The sequence below is a fragment of the Pseudonaja textilis genome, chromosome 4, assembly GCF_049901715.1.
Source record: "Pseudonaja textilis isolate UNSWEBS1 chromosome 4, rPseTex1.2, whole genome shotgun sequence".
In the NCBI taxonomy this organism is placed as follows: domain Eukaryota; kingdom Metazoa; phylum Chordata; class Lepidosauria; order Squamata; family Elapidae; genus Pseudonaja; species Pseudonaja textilis.
The window spans coordinates 28,190,497-28,216,421 of record NC_141993.1 but is presented as its reverse complement, the minus strand read 5'-3'; the positions used below and the strand labels follow the sequence as shown (position 1 = coordinate 28,216,421).

At 37.6% G+C, this 25,925-nt stretch overlaps 1 protein-coding gene across 1 annotated transcript in view; it reads left to right on the top strand.

The window, feature by feature from the left end:
• Window positions 1-25,925, top strand: part of KNDC1 (kinase non-catalytic C-lobe domain containing 1) — a 79,293-nt gene that overhangs the window by 39,415 nt on the left and 13,953 nt on the right. Inside the window, exons 8-24 of the mRNA XM_087932075.1 lie at window positions 1,494-1,565; window positions 1,659-1,720; window positions 3,253-3,411; window positions 3,705-3,782; window positions 5,986-6,061; window positions 6,212-6,374; window positions 7,584-8,491; window positions 8,844-8,988; window positions 11,490-11,569; window positions 13,186-13,520; window positions 15,714-15,807; window positions 15,904-16,001; window positions 17,870-18,090; window positions 19,655-19,768; window positions 22,129-22,276; window positions 22,463-22,636; window positions 23,388-23,549. Coding sequence (XP_087788201.1) covers window positions 1,494-1,565; window positions 1,659-1,720; window positions 3,253-3,411; window positions 3,705-3,782; window positions 5,986-6,061; window positions 6,212-6,374; window positions 7,584-8,491; window positions 8,844-8,988; window positions 11,490-11,569; window positions 13,186-13,520; window positions 15,714-15,807; window positions 15,904-16,001; window positions 17,870-18,090; window positions 19,655-19,768; window positions 22,129-22,276; window positions 22,463-22,636; window positions 23,388-23,549 — 3,089 coding nt within the window. The remainder of the gene's footprint in view (window positions 1-1,493; window positions 1,566-1,658; window positions 1,721-3,252; window positions 3,412-3,704; window positions 3,783-5,985; window positions 6,062-6,211; window positions 6,375-7,583; window positions 8,492-8,843; window positions 8,989-11,489; window positions 11,570-13,185; window positions 13,521-15,713; window positions 15,808-15,903; window positions 16,002-17,869; window positions 18,091-19,654; window positions 19,769-22,128; window positions 22,277-22,462; window positions 22,637-23,387; window positions 23,550-25,925) is intronic.

Here is a 25,925-nt window from a genome sequence, read left to right as displayed (position 1 = left end):
GCCTCAGTTGCTTGAATATTTCACACTTCCTTTTTGTAAATTGATATATCTTTAAGGCATTCTTGAACAAGAATCTTAAACTGTGTGTAATGACACATGAATACATATAGTTAATAATTCATCACATTTCTATTTTATTACCACTATAAAGTCATTGTCTCCATGCCACCAAATACCACAAAGGAATTATAAAGTAAAGGCATGGTTTGAGAGTTTTTAACTTAGCTATTTAATATCTTAAGATGCTTATTTCTGCAATAATACCTCAGGTGAGCATCTGTGTGTTCATCTGGCAGGTAAAATTTCCACTGTCAGTACAGATTGTTAATAGGTCCTTCTCTATTTATTTCAAAATTTTGGGCTTGCATGAATGTTCTTAATGCTTGTTTAGCACTTCATAAACTTTGCCACAGACAATGATCTTATTTGCAGCTTTGGCATATTGAAGAAATCTACCTTTATGCTTGTTTGTTTTTATTTTTAAAAACCAAACTAATATACGCTTGACAATTGCCTAAGGCAGGGGTGTCAAACTCAAGGCCTGCAGGCCAGATCGGCCCACACAGTGCTTAGATCTGGCCCACCAGGCTGCCCTGGAAACAGCGAAGGACCGGCCCAGTGTCTCTGCCAGTGAAAACGGAGCTTTCCTCAGCTCCGTTTTTGGTTGCGATGGCCTCCTGCAATCCTCTGCCAGCAAAAATGAGCTCCATTTTCTCTGGCAGAGTGCTCGGGCTACCACAGGTGCCCCTGACACAAGTGATGAGCTGGCCATGCCCACCCTGGCCACGTCCACCCAGCCCCCCGAGGTCAAACACAACCCTGATGCGGTCCTCAGTGAAATCAGGTTTGACACCCCTGGCCTTAGACATCATATTATATTTTCAAATTCCCTGGGGTTTTGGATAATCCGAGCAAGGTGCTAGCAATTACACAGTCAAATTACAGTATATCTAACCAGAAGGTCCTACAATAGCAATAGCACTTAAGACTTATATACTGTTTAACAGTGCTTTACAGCCCTCTCAAAGCAGTTTACAGAGTCGGCATATTGCCCCCAACAATCTGGGTCCTCATTTTACCCACCTCGGAAGGATGGAAGGCTGCACCGACATGCCAATTTTGTAGAGTGAAATTTCCCTGCACCTGAGGTTTACCTCAAAGGCTGAGAGATTTGGACCTTCTTACTTTAACTCCCACATAAACTCATGATTACAAGAACATCCTTTAGGTATTAAAATAGAGCAGTGTTTCTCAGCAACTTTGACGTGTATGGACTGCCAGAATCCCACAGCCAGCAAAATGTATCAAGGACACTGTATCTCTAAGTGACTGCATAAGCTTCTAATGGACCTATGGTCAGGTAACAGTGTACTTTGTCAGAATTCAACATTTTGTAATTTAATTATTCTGTCTTATAACCAAATAATCAAAATAGATGACAAGTGATATTATAAGCCCTGTTAATATTGTTAACGTTATTGTCTCTTTTCCAGCATATTTATGTTTGGATTCTATAGTAATCAATCATGATGGAAGTATTACTTTTGTTCCATATGGAAATGAAGGTAAATACATCTTGCTGTGGTTAACACTTTTTAAGTTTCATTTAATTTGGTTGCAAAAATTAACATTTCTATTGCATTTTGTTTTACCTTTAGAATCTTTGGATAGGTTTTACTTGGCTCCTGAGGCAGCAGAAGAGGGTTTTGTTACTGAAAAGGTATTAAAATATATGAACTTTGCATTATATTTTAATGAAGATCCATCTTTAAAAAGGGCTATACTCCAAGACAAATTCTATCCAGATTTATACTACCTATACATAGTTTCTTTATATTTCAGGATGCTGCAATTTGTCTGCTTTTTAGTAATCCTTTTTGAAAAGTGAAGGTTCTGCCTATAGGCCTTAATTATAAAAAACAGAAGATAAATTGCACACTGGTACATATGTCCTTTTGCTATTTGCTGGTAACTTATAAGATTGGTGGTCTTATTTTTCATTCAACTCTCACATATATAAAGAAGAAAAATATAGTTGCAAATAATATAGTTAACAAAAACAAGGAATAATTAAGATTTAAAAATCTGTGAAAAGTGAATATGAAGAAGGCCAGTAATGATATGTGAAGGAGTGGAATGGAATGAATCGAATAAAATTAATGCTGAGAAAAAATTAATAAGTCAGTCATAAATTCTGTGGGAATGTTAAACAATATAGCTACAGAGAGACATCTTAAAGGATGTTAAGAGTGAGCTAAGTGTGTAGAGATGCGTCTCAGGAATTGGAACATTAACTTAAAGTAAACAATAAAGATTATGACTTTGTCAGAAATGGGCCATTACCAAAGTGACAAGAAGAAAATCATGGCTTACATCCCAAACAAGCAATGGCTATGTGGTCAGACAAATACCCTCCCTAATTCATGTGTGTGTAAGAAGAAAGAGGAAGTACAAAACAATCATACTTGCAAGATTCTGTATAGCCACCCTCAATACAAAAGTCTTATTTTGCCTGTGGAATTGATTCATGGACTACTTGGTGAGGCTGACATTTACATGGTTTGATCTTTATCCCATTTTTTGAGTTGATATACACAGGATTGTTCAGATGTCTTTGGATCAATCATTGGATATCAAACATTCATATGTTCTTCTGGTAATTCGAAAGCTTATCAAGTATTGATAAGGCTAAGCTTCCTTAATGTCAAGCCCTGAAAAGCAAGAGTGTACATTTTCAACTTTATTCCATATTATAATCGCTGACTTATCTGGAGATCAACTAATGAATAGGTGTCTGTGGCTTGGTTTAATGATGAAGGAAAGCCCACTTACTTGTGTCAGCCTAAGATACCTCTAGAATAGACTTATTTACTTGATCTGAACCCAAATGTGCTTTTCAAAAGGCAACTGGACTTTGTTTTTCCTTAAAAACATTTCGCTTCTCACCCAAGAAGAGTCTTCAGTTTTGACATGCTTCTTGAATGAGAAGCGAAACATTTTCAAGGAAAAACAAACATTCAGTTGCCTTTTGAAAAGCACCCTTGGGACAGCCATGACTTGGATGACTGAGAATCTCCATAGAAACTTGATCTGAAGCTTGTAATTCATCTGTTGGACAGCTATGGTTTTAACAAACACCCCAGTTTTATGTTCACTTGGATGTTCAATCCTGTGCATTCAAGAACAAGGAGAAAATAAAATGAGACTTAACTTGGTGACTTAGCTGCCTTTACACTGTGCCATTTCCCACAGGCCTGTATTTACTGTATGGCTGCAATTTTGTGGAGAGCAGCAAGAAGCAATTTTCCACCTGATCACAAATTGGTGTTGCCAGGGAAACTGAAACATTTTCTTCTGAATATGGCAAGAAGCAAGCCAGGAGACCGCCCTTCTCTAGCAGATGCAATTAAGGTGAATTAAATACAGCAATTTAATTTTTGTTTTTATTTCCATAAACCAGCTCAGCAGCAAATAAAAATTTCTATTGGCTTGAATCCATCCAATTTGTGTGGTTGCCCTAATGACTGTTTTCAACACACCTTCGTGGGATTTTTGAAGGAATATTAATTTTGAGCAACTTTGACTTCATTGTATAAAGGTTCTCCATAAATTTAAATTATTTTGAAGATGCCTAGGTTTTTTTTTTAATACACACCTCCTTGCTCTTGGTGTCTATAATTCAACATGAAATTTCATATTTCTAGATTTGTCGTAGTTATCTACTTGAACAAAATATCAGCAGCAAGATGATTCTAGAAGTTTTAGCAAAAATGGCATTTCAGGTATGAATATTTTTGGTGGGGTTTATGTCGACATTCTATTTCAGTAAAGTTCAGACTATTCAGACTAAAATTAACTTTGCTCCATACATTCTTTTAATCTCATTTCAGTTCAGTACCACAGTTTTAATAATCCATAGGCAAGTTTTTTTTTAAATAAATCACAGAATAATTCAACTGTTTTCAAGACTTATTTTAAAAAGTCTTCTTATGGACCATAATTATGGAAACCATTCACATTTCACTACCCTATCTTAACAATGATTCCAAATTACAGAATCCAAATACTATAACTATGTACTATGTGTTCACATAGAACTATGTGTTCTAAAATACCTACACTCTATTTGGACTTTCGAATACAGCTCAGTAATGACCATTACTCCAACAGATATAATGTTGTAAGTATAATAAAGTACCATAAATAGCATCACAGCTGCCATACAGTCTACAGTCACAATTCTGGGGATGGAATATAGAGATGAAACACGAAAGAAGATGAGACAAATAAAATATGAATGCCCAAACCAATTCTTATTTGAACCAACCCAATCAACTTAAAGTAATGCACAAAATTTTCTAGTTTTCCATAACTTAAACTGTTATAACAAACATGGGATGTGGGAAATTTGGGATAATTATTTTTGCATGAGATGTAGTTCAGCATAATAAGCATCTTAATTATAAATCACATGTACATGTATTAAATAGTGTAACCTATATATTCTATATTTTTCATTCTTTATTCATATATTTGCTTGGCACAGATATTAATATTATATAAAGCTTCAGATCAGATATTTGATTTGAAGGTGTTTTGACCATTGGATATTTGAACTGACTTGAAAAGTCAGTGGATTTCTGTGCATGAATACATTTTATTCTACTGTAACTTTGATAGATTTGATTCAACTTTTTGAACTGTGCATTATCACACTGCACATTCAGATCATACTGAGTGTTCAAATCAAATCTCAAACTAGATCTTGACTGATTTGCACGCTCATAATAAATTCAGCCTTTCCTTTATCATTCTTGCTCTTATGTTATTCTAGGCCAATGAATGAATAAATTTATACAGTATCTTGTGAGGCAGGTTATATATTCTAAACATTTTATAATCTTGCTTTTCTCAGAGAGCCCAAAGCAGTATATGAGGTGTATCCCTTAATTTCATTTCCTCAGCAAAAACTCTGTGAGAGACATTGGTTGGAAAATTTGAGAACCATACTTTAAGTATGCCAACATTTTAATCATTAGCAGAACATAAATTTGGAATTCAATAACTTCAGGGGTCTCCAGTGGGAAAGAATAGAATTCACTACAATCAGAAAGGCACGTGACACTCTATCTTGTTCTTTAAGAAAAAGACTCTAATGCAGGGGTGTTCAATCTTGACAACTTTAAGACCTGTGGATTTCAGCTCCTAAAATTTCCCAGATGGCTGGGGAATTCTGGGAGTTGAAATCCACAAGTGTTAAAGTTGCCAAGGTTGAACGCCTGCTCTAATGGCTTGTATCTTTCCTGTTAAAATTACATCCTTCATAAAAATGGCAAGATTGTGGTGTGAGAGGAGGGGCTTGGTGAACTAGTCCCACCCTCCCTCCCCATATTTTGCTGTTGCTATGGCAGCAGAATGGGAGTAGGAGAGAATATGAATATATAGCTATATATATATATATATATTCTTTCCGTCTTTCCTTCCTTCAATAGTTTTATGGTGACCTTGGACTTTTTTAAAGGCCATTGACTGCCAATTGATTCAAGCAACAGAAAATAAGTATTTCAGTAACCTAACATTTCTTGCTCCTATAACCTGATTTTTCTTTCCCTCTGCTTTGGGAAAACTTACTTCTTTATTTAATTTTTTTTACGCATTGGGATTTTTGAGGTGAAAGAGGTTAAAAGCAGTCTATACACAATCTAAATAATAGTACAGAGGAGCTTCAACTATCATTCACAATAGGAAAACCATTCTAAATAGCCTAGATTTAGAACTGGCATTTAGCTCCAAGACTTCCTTCTATCTTTTATTCTTCTGCCTTCCTTGAAATTGGAAGTATAAAGAATTTAGGCCCTTAGGCAGAGAAGAGGAAACATTTCTATTTCTCTCTGTGTTGGGGGGTGCCTGTGACTGCGTGAATGGATGCTGAAAACAGTATTTCTAAGACTTTTCTTTTCTCACCCTTCATTATTCTGCTGATAGGACTTCAGAGGAAAGGGTTCTTTTAATGTTAACTGGCCTTTTCAAAATGAAAGTTGCTCAGGAAATGCTAACTTAGGTGAGTATTTTATTCTACATATCTTGCTGTTACCGATTCCTTTTTAATAAGAAAAATCTAAGTAATGTGGCCAAACATGTTAGAGACTGTTGTTCACTTTTCTTTAAGCAGCATGCATCTTTTTCTTGTTAACTGTGTTCCCACTTTCAGGATTTTTGCCTATGAGCAATGAAAGCAAACTGGTAGCAGTAAAAGGACCAGTTCCTTGCCAGTCACCTTTAAACAGAGAAAGGATCACATTACCAAATGCCTTCACTTCTTCAGCAACTCATTTTAAGCCTATTATTCTGCATCAGAATGGAAATCATAAAATGTAAGTCTGGTTGTGTGTTGTCCAGGCAATGATTAATTCCATTGAATGGGAGGCAAGTTAATATTTATTATATACTATGATACCATGCTGTTCACTAGGATGAAGCTAATGACATCATAAAGATATTCTCATTTTTTGCAGAGAGAAACAAGTTTAAACTCCCCGCACCACTGAATTTGTTCCTTTATTCCTGTTTTTTTTCTCAACAGAGAAGTTTGGATGTTTTCAGTGCTGTCTTTAATTTGCCAAAATTAAGTCTGGTTAATCTTAATGACAGAACATTCCTGCCCTGAACTCTACACCAGAGTTCCCCAGAGTTCCCTGGATTGGCGGCCCAGAGAGGGGGGAAAGAGGGAATGGTTTTGTGAGAGGGGCAGGCACGTGTGTGAGTGGGACCGCAAGTGCCTGTGATACTCATGCAAGTGGGGCTGCAAGCGTCTGCCACGCTCATGTGAGTGGGGCCCTGAGTGTTTGTGATGTTCACGCCACTGGGGCCACGAGTACCCAGAACACTCATGCGAGTGGGGCCATGAGTTCCTTCAATGCTTGCGTGAGTGGTATACACATATGTGTACACATACGTGCTGTGTGCACATACGTGTACACCAGCCAGCCATTCATGTGGTCTGGTTGCGAATAGGCCATGGACAGTTAGTGGGCTGTGGCCCACAGAATGGGGTCCCCTGCTTTACACAATCTTTATTATTGAGTATTTCTTTTCTCTCCAGACCTTCCTTTAACTTTACACTGCTATCCTGAAGCTCTGATGTGGGCTGGCTGCCATCCATGAGCCTACACAGGTAGTCCTTGGCTTACAACCACAATTGAGAGCAAATTTTCTATTGCTAAGTGACACATTTGTAAAGTGAGTTTTGCTCCATTGTGCGACCATTCTTGCCACAGTTGTTAAGTGAATCACTGCAGGTATTTAAGTTAGTGACACTGTTGTTACATGGATCTGGATCCCTTGTTGACTTTGCTTGTCAGGAAGTCGCAAAAGGGGATCACGTGACTCCGGGACACTGCAACCGTCATAAATATGAGACAGTTGCCAAGCGTCTGAATTTTGATCACATGAGGATGCTGCAATGGTCATCAGTGCGAAAAGCAATCATAAGTCACATCAATATAGCTGTACCAGGACCTTGTAGAATAAAGCAGCCACCTTGGCAAAGTAAATCTTATGTAAATCATCTTCTTACTTTTCAGAGATTCCACTGCAACTCCCGTGGTAGCCTGTGAAACTATGACAAGAGCATCCTTTGTGAGTAGCAGAAGTCCAACACCTTCAAGTAATGACAGTGAAAATAAGGCAGATGAAATTTCGAATTTGTCTACTACCTGTATGATGCCTGGTGCTCCAGGGCAGAATGAAGAAGAACCGAAAACACTACAACAGAAGGATTCTGAAGAGCAATCTCCAAGCAGTACTAGTTCCTCTGATCCCAACTTACCACTTTCTGACTCTTTATATGTGTCTCAAGAGAAATGCATTTTGGAAACATCTCCCTCGGCTAATCCCGACTCTACTGTCCCATCTAGTATGGCTTTTGTAAATAATTTTCTTTTAAAGCAGGACCCAGAGACAAGGGTTCTGACTCTTGTACCTGTGCAGATAGCTATATCCGAGCAAATCCCCAACAAACCCCTTCATTCAAAAGCAACTTACAGCTGTTGTCCGAGTTTGCATCTGCTCCTTTCGGAACCAGCAATGACCTGTGATGCTAAGGGAGCCTTGCAAACAAATTCATCCCTAAGCAATGTGCTTAAGGATCGATTTGGTGACGTACAAAATAAATGGGGGGACATCAAAGCGAAGATGGGTGCTTTAGCGCCAACGACGATTAATAAAGAGACTCAAACCAAGCTCTGTGAAAATAATCCATGCCTTGTATCCTGTAAGAAATCCAATACTGATTCAGACGAGAGGTTCGTTTTATCAGATCACGCACTGGATACCTCGGTGGGTCAAACTCCTCCTGGTTCACTCATCCTAGAAACTTCTCAGCAGAATAAAGGAACACAGAATGTTGCCCTGGAGAACGTTGTGCGACTTATCCAGAAAGAGTTTGCATTTGATAAATGTCAGGACAACGTTACTGAAGCCCTGGCTATAGGTAGGCTTTAATAGTTTTCGTACCAGATTGCAAATACTAAAAAAAAAAAAAAGCAAAATAAGACATTTCAATAAAAATTGTTGTAATTTAGACAGGTTGTTTTTGCAGTTATCAGGTGCATATCTCAAAAAGCTTTGCTATATATTTTAAAGTTTGCAAGTCGCATATATAGGATACAAACCTTGGCCTCTGCAGTTTTTGTTTGACTTACTTTTGCTTGTATTGTCTTCCTAGGAATATGACTTTCTTATTTTCAACCAACATTGGAAAAAATGGGGGTGGGGGTGATGGAATAAACCCTAATAAGCTAACCATATTTTAAAAACATAACTCACTTTTTTTTTAAAATCAGGTAAATATATTTACACTTTAAAGGATCTCCAATACAATACATTCTGTAATGCAGTTTCTGAGAAATTTTGTGAACTTCACTGGGAAGAAAAATTATTAGCAAATCTTTATGCTGCAGCAAATGGTGAAACTCCTATACCTGAAAGGCAAGTGATTCTTGCGTTTTACCTTTCAACACCAGTTTTGCTTTTGCTTTTCTTACTGTTCTGTTTGCCGTTTTAACTCCTCCACCATTCCCAGCACTCATCTATCCAAACTGGCTTTTGAATATATATTGGCTACTACCAGTATTTTCACTGGCAGTTCTGTATGGACAGGAGACAAATGTCTGGTTGCAATCTGACGTGTTCCATTATTCTGAGCTCTTTCATTTTTCACAACCGTGTCTGCACCACACTTCCTGGATACTATCCCAATGTTTAATCTTTGTGATTAAAAAAGAGAAGCAAATACTTGAGAAAGTCACTGTGGCATCTAAGAATCGGGTAGGAGACTAAATTGATAGGCATATCTGTATAGGCATAAACATGAATACATGGACGTAAACATAAAGAGACTCGTGAGAGACTATAAAACGCTCAGTTGTGAGCACAAGCTGCTTTGCAATCAAGCTGGAATCTCTTTTGTTCCAGCTATGCAGTATGTTCTCTAGAGACCAGATACAAATATATTAACTCCAAAACTTCACGGAGTACCTAATAAAGTTGTCTGGCTTTTTAATTTAAGCATTAAGTGCAAGACAGTCTCAAACCATATGGTTGGGTTTTTTAAAATAACAGCTTATATCACACACGCCTGTTTTTTTTTGGCAGTGTTTCACATGACTAATTTGGTAGAAGGTGACAAAAAACATCCTTGCATGTCTGTTCTCTGATTAAGTCTCCAAATGATTCATTAGCATATATGCCAAATATTGTCTACATACAGGGTAATTTCAGAGACATAAATGATGGGAAAAGTTAAACGTTTGTATCACATATCACTGCTTATCAAAATGTCAGGATAGAATAGTAGAGGGGTGGCTTTCAGTCAATCATCTGGATACTTTTTCACATTGATTTCTATGCCAGAGAATTGTCGGTTTTGAGAATCAACGTATGCGATATGGTTGTTCTTAGGTCAAATGGCCTCATTTTCTCCTCCATGAAGATTGAGCAAACTTTGGAATACCACTAAAATTCCTGTTTCCCCATTTTCTCTGCATTGTAAGGACAATTAGGTGTTTTCCCCATATTTTACTTTACTTTGCCATTGAGATTCCTCACCTCAGGAATGTACCTGAATAATACCTGCATTTTTTTTTAAACAAAATTACTTAAACCCCCCCAAGATAAAGTTTCTAAAAGCCGAATGCAAAATAATGAGTTTTGTTTTAAAACCAACATTTTCAAACAATGAAGGAAGAATAAAAGCAGAAAGATTAAGACAGAAAAAAAACATGTACAGATTTACGAGTAGTCACTTAGCAACTGTTTGAAATTTCAACTTACCTGGAAAAGAGGACTTATAACACAGATCCTAAATTCCAACGGTCTCTCTCTCACACACACGCAAACACACACAGTCACAGTCACGTGATCACAATGGGCACTTAGCAACATGGCCACATTAACATTTTCAGGTCACATGACCACATTTTATGACGGCTTTGTTGAAAACCAACACTTGTGCTTTTCGTTGAAACCATGCCCATACCAGATCATTGATTTGCTTAACTATGGTGACGTTTGCTTAATGACCGTTGCAAACAAAATCATTACATAGGTTTTATAACCATTATGACTTACAACCGTAATGGGCCAGCTTCATTACGGTCGTAATTTGAGGACCATCTGTAAATAAATGGAAGGGTTGGGCAGTGAAAGGTAATTTCTGGTATATGTCTCAGCTATATACCTATTATGGAACACGACTTTGCTGATATGTTTGCTAAAAATAGTGCAGTGTTTGACGCACACATTACACAACTTATATACTTCCTCCTACCTCTTTCCGCTATAGGTATTAATGTCCAAAATGACTTTCTGAATGCTGCTGACTTCTATTTTCATTTAGGATATTTTGTGTTGCAATTCTGCTCTGACAAGAAAGTAAGGGGAAAACACGAAAGCTGAATGACTGGGAATTTCTTGGGCACAATCATTTGGGAGTAGCAAGTGTAGCGCAAAAGGCAAACTCATTTTACTTTGGATTGCTGCTTCCTTCCCAAACTTAGTGAAGAAAGTAGCTAGATCAGGGAACAGATAAATATTTGAAAGGCTGAATCAACATAAAGATAGGCTGGGTTCCCCCCACCCCACTAAATAGCCTTCTAGTAAGGGTGCCTAGAGAGAACAGGTGGCAAAATTGGCCACATGCATTTAAAGTTTTATCATTCACAGCTTGATGAGATTCTACCTGTTTAATGTTTTATCTGAGCCTTGGCTAGCCACCATATGAGAGTTGTTCCACTGGAGAAAGTCCCATGTATTTTGAATGTCTAAAAGCTTTGAAGCTTTATCATTCTTGACTGAAATATACTCGTACAGTACACCTGGTGGAAGATGCAAATACTTTAGCTAATCTTTGAAGTTTTCCACCTCCCAAAGCATTTCATTTATGAATATGTGTTCAGATGTTCATCTCTTGCACTCTCCCTCATTTTCAGAATTAATGAACCACAATGTTTGAGCAAGACTTTCCAAAGCAAACCACATACTTCTCTGAGTGGCAGTGAGGAAGCGAAAGGTATGAAACCGTTAGTAGGTACGCCTTACATTCAATGTCCATAAACCTGCAGCCGTTAAGCTGTGAAGGAATAACCTTTATGTCCTACTAGATATAAGGAGAAGAAGAGCAATGGGGATTTTCAAATAAAGATTTATATCCTTGGAAAACTGGATCACAAGGAAGCCTACTGGAGAAGGTTGTGCTAATGTTATTACTGGATTGTATTCAGCAATCAGATTTAATATTTAGATTTCTTTTAGCCGAAATGCCATATATCTCAGGTCATTTAAACTCACGATGCTTCTAATGCAGGGGTGGCAAACTCACATCATCACGGCAGCGTCACGTGACGTATTGGGACTCCACCCCTCGCTAAACTGGGCATGGGCACGGCCAGCGCAGGACACATTCGTCCCACGGGTTGGGAGTCTGACAGTCCCGTTCTTATGCTTCTCTTCATGAGATGAAGGAGTCTATATATAGTAATCCTGAAATAGATGTGATCTGACCTAAAACAGTAGAGTATTAGTTATACTGTAATATTGTATACTGTATATATATATATATATATTATATACAGGAAGAGCTTCTGTGGTGCAGTGGTTAGAGTGCAGTACTGCAAGTTACTTCTGCAGCCAGCTGCCTACAGTTTGGCAATTCAAATCCCATCAGGCTCAAGGTTGACTCAGCCTACCATCCTTCCGAGGTGGGTAAAATGAGGAGCCAGATTGTTGGGGGCAATATGCTGACTCTTTAAACCACTTAGAGAGGGCTGTAAAGCACTATAAAGCAGTATATAAGTCTAAGTGGTATTGTTGTTGATCAGAATAATGTTCTACTATGGATCTGCTCAGCTAGTCAGATTAACAGTCGGAGGTTTTTTTGAAGATATCCCTGTTGCCAAAAGTTTGAGTATCTGGAATGTGGGGAAAACCACTTACTATGTGACTTGAAGGCTGAGGAATACATTGTCCCCAATTTTCTTAATGGCAGAGAAGGCAGTCAGGGTAAACCAATAATTCTCACAAGCCTGTCAAGGTGTTTCTTTAATATTCTTGATCTTCTGTTTATACTATTTTTCTGGACAAATAGACATATTTCCAGTAAAATCTTAGGAGCATTTGTCAGTATATTTATTTTTAAAAAACCCTGAGAACTATCTGGAGCCTTTGTTTAAAATAAGGATATTGCTGGACCTTGGTATTTAAGTATGAGTGTTAAAATAAATATGGGATCAAGAATGAATGCGGCTTAAATATAAAAATGAAAGTCTGTACAAAAACAGTGTGTTTAAGATTAAATTACAAACAAAGTTCATGAATGAAGAATAAATGGGTACACAGGAAGGAAGACGACCAAGTTTTGACCAAGTGGAGTCTGTCTTCATACAACACAAGCAGATAGAAGAAAAGCTATAATACTCATATTTGGGGTCATAGGAAGAAAGCTGAAATTAAATATGGAATTGGCCTACACAAAATGTTAATTTGCTAATGCTGTTAAACATAGCAAATATTATTCATAAATCTCCTTAGCAGAATTGGCTTGAAAACAAACAACCACAAGAGTAATACAACTAATGTAAGGCATTACAATTTACTTTCGTTGCTCTTTAATTTTCCATACAAATGTAGATGATGTCGCTGGTATGGATTCCAATGAAAAAGAAGTTGAATCTCAAGCTCTCCTAGTTGGAATACAGATGGAGGGAGAATGTTTGCAGACTGAAAAATGTTGCAGTGGGCCAAGTGTTACAGAAACCGAACAAAAGCAAGAAGAAATTCAACAAAGGATTGAAGAAAATACGTGCTCCAGCTATTTGTCTTCTTCTGAATTGCCCGAATTTTGTCCCGGTTGGAGCAGTGCATTCTATGGTTCAGAATGGTTCAGTCTAGATGTACACAATTATTTTAGAAAACTTGGAAAACAAAAAGCCCATGGAACTCAAAATATTGATGCTAAAAAAATGGTAAGTCATCCTGTTTTTTCAAAACTGAAAAAATATGTGTTCGCTTAGGGTAGAATGTAATATAGAGCAATATATTAGAGGGAGTCATGGTTATGGATTTTCGATGCATTCTGTAAGTTTGCCCATTTGAGATACCTCAATTCAGAAATTGAATGCACTGTTTTGCCCAGTTAAAGGTCATGGGAAAGACAGCCTAGTAGTATACGGATAAAACCAATTCATTTACTCAGAGAAATTGCCATTGTAACCCTCAAGAATCTCTACCTTTAGGAAGAAGTTTGTTAGGTAGGCAAGAGATGGCCTTTATTTCAACAGATTAAAAATATGTGTTGAACTGTACTTAAGGTTTTTTCCTAACACAAAAAGAAACTGTTTGGCTTTGGATCGTTGGATTCCTATTATTACTTTTACTAGATATTTTTCAGTATGCAGTTAAGCTTCCTTCTCCTCCTCCCAATAATTTCAAAATTACTGAAAGGGAAACTATAATTGTCTATTGCAATAAATTAGTGATCCCAAAAGAAACTATTCATTTTGCCATCTCAGATAAATACTTAAAAGGGAATGGAAGTATTTCCTTACGTATATTCATGTTGTTTTCACATTCAAATCTTTCTTGCAGTGGGGTAAATGCATTTTTATTAGGGCTGTGTAAATCAAGTAAAATCAGATTCAAATCATCAGATTGATTTGTCATCTGGAATTGATTTGGAATTTTGAATTGATTTAGTTCAGAAATTCCAATTAAATTGTCAAATCAGGTAGATTTTATTCATATTTCTGTAAAGGGTAAAACATTTTCTGTTCATGCACAGGAGTATCCAAACGTTTCTAATCCACTGAGAGGCATTTTGAATTTATTTTCAATTTAGAAAACATTTTATTTAGAGGTTCACTTGAACTGATTGAATTGGCTCTCCCAATCAAATATTTACAAAGCCCTAGGCAAGAATGATTTTAGGAACTTCAGTAGAGCTAGTTAATATTTATATAGAATATAAATTCATTCTTAAGAAACTCTCAGAATTTTTATTAAGCTTTTCGTTTTCAAAGAGGAGAAAAGGGATAATAACTAACATTGCATTTTAGGCAAAAGGGACTTGGGAAAACAAGAAGCAAAATGTGTTTTTATGTGAACAATCAATTTGTATAAATGCTAGAAAACTGAGATATAAATGATTTTAATAACACAAACAGCTGTTGAGCCATGTGACTAGCACCTGATTTATTTATTTGCTAGTTTTTCTGTCATGGCAGTCAAAAGATTTGACAGTTTCTCAGTATTCTGAAGGTGGATGAGTAACTGAAATGTTAAATAATCTTGGTGAACAAATATTAACATATTAACATTTCATTTACTCATGTATTTGTTAAATATTTAACATAAAATGAAGATATGGGCTAAAATAAATCGGACTTACCTGTTTAACTATATGTTACTTCAGACAGAAAGGTCAGATGTTGGAGAGCTTATATGAAACTGTTTACATTATGGCTTGTTATACCTTCTATCTTCCCTTGCGCTGGATATGATCTAAAACAGGCGTGTCCAATCCACAGCTCACAGGCCACACACAGTCCTGGACAGCTAGCAATGTGACACCATAAGACCTTTTAACATTAGTACGTACTTTATATATATTAATTATATTACATATTTTATATGTGACCCAAGACAATTCCTCTTCACTCGGAGCAGCCCAGGCAAACCAATAGGTTGGACGCCTTAGGTTGCTGAAATAGAATATAGAGTATCATATCTTCACTTGGAAGATATGATACCATAAATGATGTCCAAGTTTAGTTTAGAGATTGGCTAGGAACTGTGAAGATCAAATATGAAGCACAGCAATAGAAATTGCACTTAGACTTATATACTGCTTTATAGTGCTTCACAGCCCTCTCTAAGTGGTTTAAAGAGTCAGCATATTGCCCCAACAATCTGGCTCCTCATTTTACCCACCTCGGAAGGATGGAAGGCTGAGTCAACTTTGTGCCCTGTCAGGATCGAACTCTAGGTTGTGGGCAGAGTTTGCTTGCAATACTGTATTCTAACCACTGTGCCAACAAGAAGCACCATTAAATGTCCTGATGAACGTGCTCTTAGATTGGTTTTTATGCTACTCAGCTTCCCTTATCAGAAGTCCGCAGAGAAATGGCATCACTTCCATTTTGTTCTGCCTCTTCCACCAGGAACTTGACCAGCTGATAATGATTGAGACGAAAAATTACAGAAAGAGCATAACCTTCTACCAGAGGCTGTTGTATAAAGAGAGAAGCAGCAAAGGTATATGTGGGAAATGAAATTTTGACAACTGTCTTGTAGCAATTGTTCATCTGTGCTGATGCAACCTGGTCCTGATTGCACTTTTCAAATCTTGAGGTGGAGAAATAAAAGCTTTGTTGCCAAAGCTGGAGAGGCAGATAGAAGAAATGAAATCAAAGATACAGTTTCTTGAGCTTGTGAAGAAGTATCTCCAGGTAACTATGTGAGTTTTCAACAATTGGGTGTGGATATCTATTTCTGTATCAGGGAATGCCCAAGGACCCATGCACTGACACGCTAGTAAGGTGACAACTACAGTTGTCCAAAATAATTGCTCTAATTAGCTAAAGCTGCAAAGTTGGAGTCTTCATTATCTACACCAGGGGTGTCAAACTTGCAGCCCACGGGCCGAATGCGTCACACGCTGGCCACGTCCACTCCCAGTTTAGCGAAGGGGAAAAGACACACTACATCACATGACGACAATGTGACACCGCAAGTTTGACACCCCTGATCTACACTATTTCTCTCTCTCTATAAGAGAGACATTCAAACAGACCAAATACTAATAGCAATAGCACTTAGACTTGCATACTGCTATACAGTGCTTTACAGCCCTCTAAGCGGTTTTACAGAATCAGCATATTACCCCCAATTTATGTCCTCATTTTTTCCACCTTGGAAGGATGGAAGGTTGAGTCAACCTTGAGCCTGGTGGGATTTGAACTGCCAAAGTATAGACAGCCGATAGCAGAAGCGGCCTGCAGTACAGTACTCTAACCACTGCGCCACTGAGGCTAATGAAAGTCATTATGAAGTACAGGTGTTGTTTTTGTGACATCTGTGGAACACTGTTTGTATTTCCTGGTGCCATCCATTGTTTTGTGTGCCACAGTATTCAGTAATTTTTTTTTTCAAATTTGGAGTACAGGGCAAAATAAATAAAACACCTTTAACAATCTGATTAAGCTAATGATTAATGACTTTTTTTCTGCTGGATATCCCTATTCGTTTTAAAAACATTTATCTTTTGGACCCCACTTTGATTTCTGGTTTTTGGACACACAAAAATTGACTTTGGATGGCTATTGTCAGGAGCAGAGCGCTAAAATATAGTTCAGGGTGATGTGCCCGTGCATATACTGGGGAGGACATAAAATCAGCCTTGCCAAGTTCATTTATATTACTGCTGGGATCTCTGTTACTTCAGAAAACAGTTATTGGATACCTTAACAAAGGTCGAAGAAACAATGCAAAACAAAGCAACATAGGAGCTCCACTTCACATTTTAGAATGGGAGATGCATAGCTTCACAAAGCATCTTTGAAGCATTGATAGCCTTCCTGGGTTATCTGTCACAGCAGTAGAGAATCTTTGGTTATTAGGAGGTGCAGATTCTTATCTTCCTAATCAATCAATAGTTGTGGATGGTGAGAGTGCAACCTTAGCAACATTAAGAAATCAAAAATGTCTCTGCCATGATTTCCTACCTTAATAAGGACTGCTCCAGATCTTGGTTGAAACCCTGCTGGTGCAGCATAGCTCTGAGCATACAACTTGTGTGCATAAAATTTTACCTGAGAGACAGTTCAGTGTAGCGGTTAAGGCATCGGTCCAGAAACTGGGAAACCTATGAGTTCTAGAGCCACAAAGCCAGTTGAGTAACTTTGTGCCAATCCTTCTCTTTCAGCCCTAGGAAGGAGGCAAGGGCAAACCACTTCTGAAACCCTGCCAAGAAAACTGCAGGAACCAGTCCAGATGGTTGGCAAGAGTCAAAAGCTGACTTGAAGACCAAAAAATGCCCCCTCACAACAAACAGTCCACACTCCCTATGTGCTTTTCTGCTTAAGGGCAGAAGGAAACAGGAAAACCCTTATACAAAGAAAAGACCTAGAGTATACTATAGATGCAACTACAGACATATAAACACTGCCATCTACTGATTGAAGAATATACTGTTGTAGTTGTTGTATAAAATACATCAACGCTGTATTCCAACACCTACCTACCCCGCATCTTTTGGAAGAATTTTTTTCCTCTGTATCTTTTCTGTTTGTTTCTTTCTTGTTTTCTTTCGCTGCAGATTATGTGTGCAGAAAAATGGGGTGTCGAACCATGCAACTTCCTTACAGTGGTTAATATGGGAAGAAATGAAACGCTGGACATCAGTGCCTTAGATGGCATGCTGCTCTTTTATCACATAAACAAAACTCCCAGTGAAGCTCAGTATAGTGACAATCAAAATTGCCTAAGAAATCTTCAAGCTGGAACTCCACTTGGATTAATGGCATGTCTGTATTCCAGGTACAGCCTCTGATACAATTCCACCAGAGATGATAGCACAATAAAACGGAGATCAGTTCTAATCTTAAGGCCATTTCATGTTTTCCCCAGAAAAATCAGAAAATGTGATGTTGGTCCATCTAGCTTAGTGTTGCTTCATTATAGGACTTTTCCTGTTTTCCTATCTATGGAAATATAGCAATAGCACTTACTTATATCACAGTGCTTCACAGTCCTCTCTAAGTGGTTTACATATTGCCCCCAACAATCTGGGTCCTCATTTTACTCACCTCGGAAGGATGGAAGGCTGAGTCAACCGTGAGCTAGTTAGGATCAAACTCCTGACAGTCAGCAGAGGCAGCCTGCAATACTGTATTCTAACCACTGCGCCACCATGGTTCTTTGCTTGTTGGGATGGTAAATGGAGAAAATTTATGAACAATGAAAGGAGTTTAGGTTATGAGACCTTTTTTTCTTCATTTTTCAGTAATGGAGGGAAATGATTTTCATTCATTCTGGAGTTGGGATAATTTTTTTTCCAAGATCTTTATGTTGTCTTATCCCAGATTAATTGCTATGTAAATAAAAGCATTACTGCATTCCTGAACATATGGGTAGTCCTTGACTTACAACTACACATTTAGCGTCAGGTCAAAGTTACAACGGTACTGAAAAAAGTAACTTACAACAAGTCCTTGCACTTACAACCTTCATCATCCCCCCCCATTGTCATGTGATCAAAGCAAAATTAATGAGGGGAAACTGGGTTGGTTTAATGACTGCGTGATCACTTAACAACTGCAGTGATTTGGTTAACAGCCATGGCAAAAAAGGTAACATTGGGCATGACTCATTTAACAATTGCCTTACTTAGCAACTGAAATTTTGGTCCCAATTGTAGTTATAAGTCAAAGACTACCTGTAAATAGTTAAATTGTGCAAAAATTTAGACTAGAAAAAAGGAATGAGTGTTGAACATATTTCAGTAACCATCCCACTGGATTGTTTGCAAAAACGAGAGAAGAAAAGAATGATTGCTAGGCTAGAATTCTCATCATTTTTTGCAAACCTTTAAAAAGTCTAGCATGGGAGGCAGGGGAAAAGAAGCCTGCTGATTTGTTTTTCACATGTTCTTTGGTCTAGAGTATGGGTGGCAAATTCGATTGCGTAATGTGATGTATCATGATGGTTTTTTGCCTTTGTGGAGTTGGGGTGGGCATGGCCTACGCATGACACATCTGGCCTGCAGGCCACCATTTTGACACCCCTAGTCTACAATCTAGCAAAATGGCACCCGTCATGTAGCAGCTAAGGAAAGCAAGAGAAATTGTTACTTCTTAACTTTAAAATGTAGTAAGCTCTTTCTTACTAGATTTTTAATCATCCAGACCAATAGAAACTGTAGTAGCTTTGTCCATTTCTTAGGTGAATGCTTAATTCTGCAGTTTTTAGAAACAGAACTGATTTTTAACATTTGTAGATTGCCCCTTAAAAGTACTTCCTTTTGCTTCCTATTTTTTTGTTATTCTTGAGTGCAGTAAAGCATATTTTAACTTGCATTATTGTTTTCCTTTGTATTTTTCAGAAATGCATTTTTAAAAGGCTATGTTCAACGGTTTCTTTTCACTTTTCGCTATTTCTGCTCACAAGAGGAACTTTTACAATTTCTTCTAGATAGAATCAGAATTACCTTGCCCAGGTAGGAAATGAAATCCCACTGAAATCAGGTATATTTGAGTTCATTAGTATTTGAGTAGCCTTCATTATGTGCTTTTTCATAATTATGAAGTATTGCTTAATTTGCAGTCAAAGGGCATAACCAAATAAATTAGTTCTTGTGCTAGTTAAAGTTTCGCTACCTTTAGACTTTCTATCTGGATTACCAAGCTCTTTTTTTTGTCATAATAACAATTAGCAATGGGCTGTCCTTAGAATTTCTATAAAGAACAAAGTAAGGAAGGTTGATTGGCAGATTTTCTTACCTTTATTTTCTCTTACACCAAATGTCTGTCTAACATGGATAGGATTGAGTGACTATTGATGGGTTTAGCTACCTGTGTCCTATTAATTGCATTATTATGTGGGTTTAACAATCTTCTGGAATAGTGCCCTACCTGTTTTAAACATAAGTTTAGCACTCTTCCAAATGAGCATAAACCCAGTTGAGAGATCACAAGAAGAAAGTAACAGAGGGAAGTAGGAAGTGATCGGTAAGGAATAAGTTCTGTCCTTGATTAGCACTGCTAAGTAACGGTGGTCCTGGCCCCTAGTCCACTTGATGGCCAGCATCACTAGAAATAGCCTATATGTGGCCATGGTATGAAGTGCCGGGGAAATCAGGCAATTCAAATGAGTATGAAGATTTATTGTAAGCTTAAACTCTCTACAAAAATCTGAACTAATGGTCAAGGAAACTTAGCAGGAATTCAAGGAATTCAAATTGTGCTGAACTCAGATCTCTTGTGGGTGCACAGGGATTCATAACTGATGATGTGTTTGACCCCTCCCTTGGGCTCCACCTGATCATCTCCTACACATGGAGCCAGAATGAAACAAGCAAAATAGAATCACTTTCCCTATTTCAAGTAATAAAAGCAGTGAAAATGACAATCCAATGAAAACTCTTACTGGCAAAAGCAACTCCTCCAGTGATATCATCAATGATTTAGATGAGAGGACAGATGGAGAAATCAAATTTGCAGATGACACCAAGCTGGCAGGAATAGCCAATACTTCAGAAGATAGGTTTAAGATACAGAAGGATCTTGATAGACTTGAACATTGGGCCATATCTAGCAAAAAGGAGTTCAATGGTGAAAAAAGTAAGGTTCTACATTTAGACAAGAAAAACAAAATGCACAGGTACCTGGCTTAACAGTAGTAACTGCGAGAGGGATCTTGAAGTCCTAGTAAGTAGACAATCATTTAAATATGAGCCAGCAGTGTGTCATATCTGTCAAAAAACCCAACACAGTCCTAGGCTGCATCAGTAGAGTGATAAATTCAAGATCACATGAAGTGTTAATACCACTTCATAATGCCTTGGTAAGACCACACTTAGAATACTGCATCCAGTTTTGGTTGTGTCACAATGTGAAAAAGATGTTGAGACTCTAGAAAGAGTGCAGGGAAGAGCAACAAAGATGATTAGGGGACTGGAGGCTAAAACATAAAAAACAACAACCAATTGCTGGAATTGGGTATGTTTAATGAAAAGAAGGACTAGGGGTGACATGATAGCAGTGTTCCAATATCTCAGGGGCTGCCAAAAAGAAGAGAGCCAAGTTATTCTCCAAAGCACCTGAGGGCAGACCAAGGAGCAATGGGTGGAAACTAATCAAGGAGAGAAGAAACTCAGAACTAAAGAGAAATTTCCTGACAGAACAATTAATCAGTGGAACAGCTTGCCTCCAGAAGTTGTAAATGCTCCAACACTGGAAGTTTTTAAGAAGAGATTGGACAATCGTTTGTCTGAAAAGGTATAGGGCTGAGCAGGGGGTTGGACTAGAAGACCTCCAAGGTCCCTTCTAATTCTGTCATTCTGTTCTGTTATATCACAACCACTAACACAAACTAGTAGAATCTAGCTCTCTCTAATGGTTGAAATCGATATACTACACTACAGGAACAACCATAGTAAAACATTTTAAGCACAGCTCTAGAGCTCTTTCAAAGTAACACTAAACCATGTTTAAAAGGAGCTGCATAAGACTGCATAAGCACTTCAGAAAGTGATCTGTACTCCATTCCAAGCCTAAAGTGGCCAAAACCATTACTGGTGCATTTTTAGACAAGAGGTAGGGAATCTGAAGAAATTTTCAAGGGCATCCGTTTAAATTTGCTCAGTTCTTTCACCAATTCCACAATTTTCTTTAAGCTGAAATGTATAATCAGATTTCAACAGTTTTTGTTCTTGAATTTTAAAATTATATTTTTATTATATGTGTATTATATTTTTATTATATGTTTTTATTATATTATCTAAAACAGATAATCTTTTTGAATGTTTATGCCAGATGAAAAATACCTGTTCAACATTTTTTTTTTAAATTTTCTTAGTTCCAGCCCAGAATCTTGTTCATTGTTCAGCAAAATATACCACCGTAGTTTTTCCATTATTCAAGCTTGGATTGAAGATTGTTACACCGTAGACTTTAGCATAAACCCTAATTTCATGCGAATACTAAAAGACTTTATCATTTCCCAGGTAATTCACTGCTTTGATAGAAAGCTTGATGTAAATGTTTTCTATATCACCTCTAAGTTACAGCATATAATATTCATTATTCTAAATATAATTGGTTGAGAATGTGGGGGAATGGAAATAAAATTTATTTCAGATAAATGAAGACACAGTTTGAAGCAGAAGAATATAATCACTGACTTTTTGCAGGTGGTTCCACTCAATGGTTGTGGCAGACAGTTGCTGTCATTGCTTAATAACATTGCTAGCAAAAAAGAGAGAAAAGTTTCTCGGTTTTGCAAGATGGAAGAAGGGATGGAGATCCATGAAACTCAATCATTACGTTTTTCGTGCAAAAGGGACTCGGGTAATGTTTTACAAAAGGTAGTTTCCCTAATTTTCTTTATATTGTTATATGATAACATTCAAATGTATTCTTTCTCACTATGCTTTGTTACCTTATTTAGGACTGTTGTTTGAAGCTAAGTTATCATAGAAGGTTTATGTCTAAAGTGTGAATCTTGATTTTGAGTATGAACAGAACTTTTATCAGATGCTATGAAAGCCAGCCCTCTACTGGTTACATCTTCTAACCAAACAGCAGTTAATTGCATGAAATATCTGAGATGTATGATTCATTTTCACAAATCTAGTGGTTAAGGTACCAGGCTAGAAAGCAGGAGACAGTGAGTTCAAGTCCTGTTGTCGCCATGAATGCCGGCTGGATGACTTTGGGCCAGTCACTTTCTCTCAGCCTAACCCACCACACACGGTTGTTATTGTGGGGAAAACAGGAGGAAGAAAGTGTGCTGGATATGTTTACCACCTTGAATTATTTGTAAAAATAATAAAGGTGGGATAGAAATAAATAAATAAAATAAAAGTAGAAAGAATATATTTATAGAAGGGTTCCTGTTTGGTCATATTTGTAGAATCTGCTGTTGGGATAAATTAGTATTGAAGTTAAGAAAATTATGAGGAATTATTATGTGAGAAAAATCTTATAATCTTACCTGTAAATTTATTTTATATATTTTATATAATAATATATATTTAAATTATATATCTTAAATGAGACTGGTTTCAGTTTTGCTTGTGAGAGATGTAGCTAATGGCTCTTGTCCTTCTCAAATAGCATCTTAGCTGGAGATTTTCAAAAGGCACTGAACCCCAGTTGTGTCATAGATCCACAACAGAAGAATCATCTGGCTTCTGCATCAAAATAGCTGAGGCTCCATATTTCTTAAATGAATACACTGCGCAACAACTTTGTTCTCAGCTGACATTATTAGAACAGGTAAAATGGATTTTCTGTCACCATAGTTTTAGCACTGTATTCTTTAAATATTGCTATGCTGTAACATCCCAGTGGTACATAACAATATATTCAGAATGAGGAGAAAGCACTGAATCCATTTTGAAGTACTAAAGTAGAGCTGTGTCAATAACTTAATCTGTGCTGGTTTGCCTCAGAGGTTGTCTGAGCTGACTCATTGAACCCCAACGGGAAAACTGTTTCATCTGATATAAATTATTGTAAATTCTATTATTATTTTTTCTCCAGAATGGAATGAAATTTGTAGGCAAGCGAGAGCATTGTTAACAACAAGTCATACCAGTTTTCATTCCAATTGAAAGAAGTTGTTTAGAAGTATATACTTTGAATTTCTAGCTTTCAGTTAGTAAAAAGTGTAAAGTATCTTGGGTAAAATTTAAAAGTGACCCCAAAATAATGTTGGTATGAAGAAGTATTTAGCTAAAGTATCCCTTTGTGGGACCCAGAGAAATTGCTCTAAAAAGATGCTAAATGCTGATACTTTCTCTTTGCAAAATGTCAACTTCCTATTTAATTCACTTTTTTGAACTATTCTTTTTAAATCACAGCAGGGAACCTGTCATGCCCCTGGTGGAGACTGACTCTGAGGGAGAGGAGGAACAGCTGACAGGGAGTGGAAGGGTGGCTCCAGAGGTGGTGGAGGAGGCTGGGGAAGGGCAGAGGCCAGCTGAGCAGGCAGAGGAGGACACAGGCCCATCCCCTATCCATCAAAGGGCACACAGGGAGGAGAGGATAAGGGAGAGACGTGGTCTACTTGGGAGGAGAGGGCCTTGATCCTCTTCATGGGATGCAGGTGTGAGAACTGCATAAGAGTTTGGACCTGTGTGCTAGCAAACTCTGGAAATAAAGAGTGTTTTATTCCTGGATGAGGTTTATCTTGGTTGGTGTTCTTCCAATGGACTATACCTGGTTATCTTCTTGAAGTTTATAATTAATTATCCTGGTCTGTCATGGAACTTTCTTCAGTGCAGTTTGGTTTTGGTTTTTTTATTGCTTCGTTATCTGCTCTTTGAGTTGGACCGTATTTCTTTCGTTTGGAATGTTATTTTGGAAAGAGTTTAATCTCCAACTGTGAACAATTGAACAGCGAAGCCAAGTTGAAGGCATTAAAGAACATTTATTTACGTTTTGGTTTTTGTTACATTTGTGGGACACTCTGGGTCATCACAGAATCTGGTAAACACCAAGATAGATGTTTCAGATCATGTTGATGCCAGTGGGCACTATTATGCTTACCCTTGTTGTTGTGCTTTGCCTCTGAATGAGGAGTTTTGTATCAGGAAATAGATGTAAAAATCTCTCCCTCACAGCAAGCAATGTGAAACTCAAAGATCTAGAATTGCATCTCTCAATCTTGGCAACTTTAACACAGGTAGAGTTCAACTCCCCGAATTCCCCAGCCAACATGGCTGGCGGGGGAATTCGGGGAGTTGAAGTCTGCCTGCCTTTATATTGCCAATGTATCCTCAGATCTAGACATTGATCTGTTCTGAATAAAATTTGTTGTGAGAGGTATGGTGTAGATTTGTCCCATCAGACAATGTCTACAAAACTTAGCTCTGTCATTGCTTTCTCTTCTTCCTTTTCTGGCTCTTTACACTATAGAATTGGAATAAAAATACAGCAGAAGACAATCTTAGTATGATAGTAAAAAAAGGGGGACATTTCTTAGTTATTGCAGAGAAAACCTCTATAGTAACACAGCCCTGATTACTAGGATGAATTCTAAATATTTATCATAGTGTTAAAAAGTTTCTTTTTCTTCTTTGAAGTACCATGGTGGAGCATGAGATCACAGTGATCGCCAGCCAGGAGTCAGACAAAATCAAATTGCAGGAACTGGGCTTGGCTAGTCTAGTAAAGAGAAGGACCAGGGGAGACATGATAGAGGTCTTCCAATATTTGAGGGGCTGCCACGGGGAGGAAGGAGTCAAGCTATGTTCTAAAGCGCCTGTAGGCCAGGCAAGGAATAATGGATGGAAACTGAACAAGGAGAGATTTAACCTGGAAACAAGGAGAAACTTTCTGACAATGAGAACAATCAACCAATGGAACAGCTTGCCCTCGGAAGTTATGGAAGCGCCATCACTTGAGACTTTCAAGAAGAGATTGGACTGCCATTTGTCAGAAATGGTGTAGGGTCTCCCACTTGGGTGGAGGGTTGGACTAGATGACCTACAAGGTCCCTTCCAACTTTGATTATCCGTTAAATCTGTTAATTTGAGAAACTTCTGTTCAAAGACTCAGTGCACATTTTAGGACTACCCTAACCCCTTGTGCAATTTTAATATTATCCTGCGTGGTGGGGGACATTTCTCCATGTGGACATCAGCATAA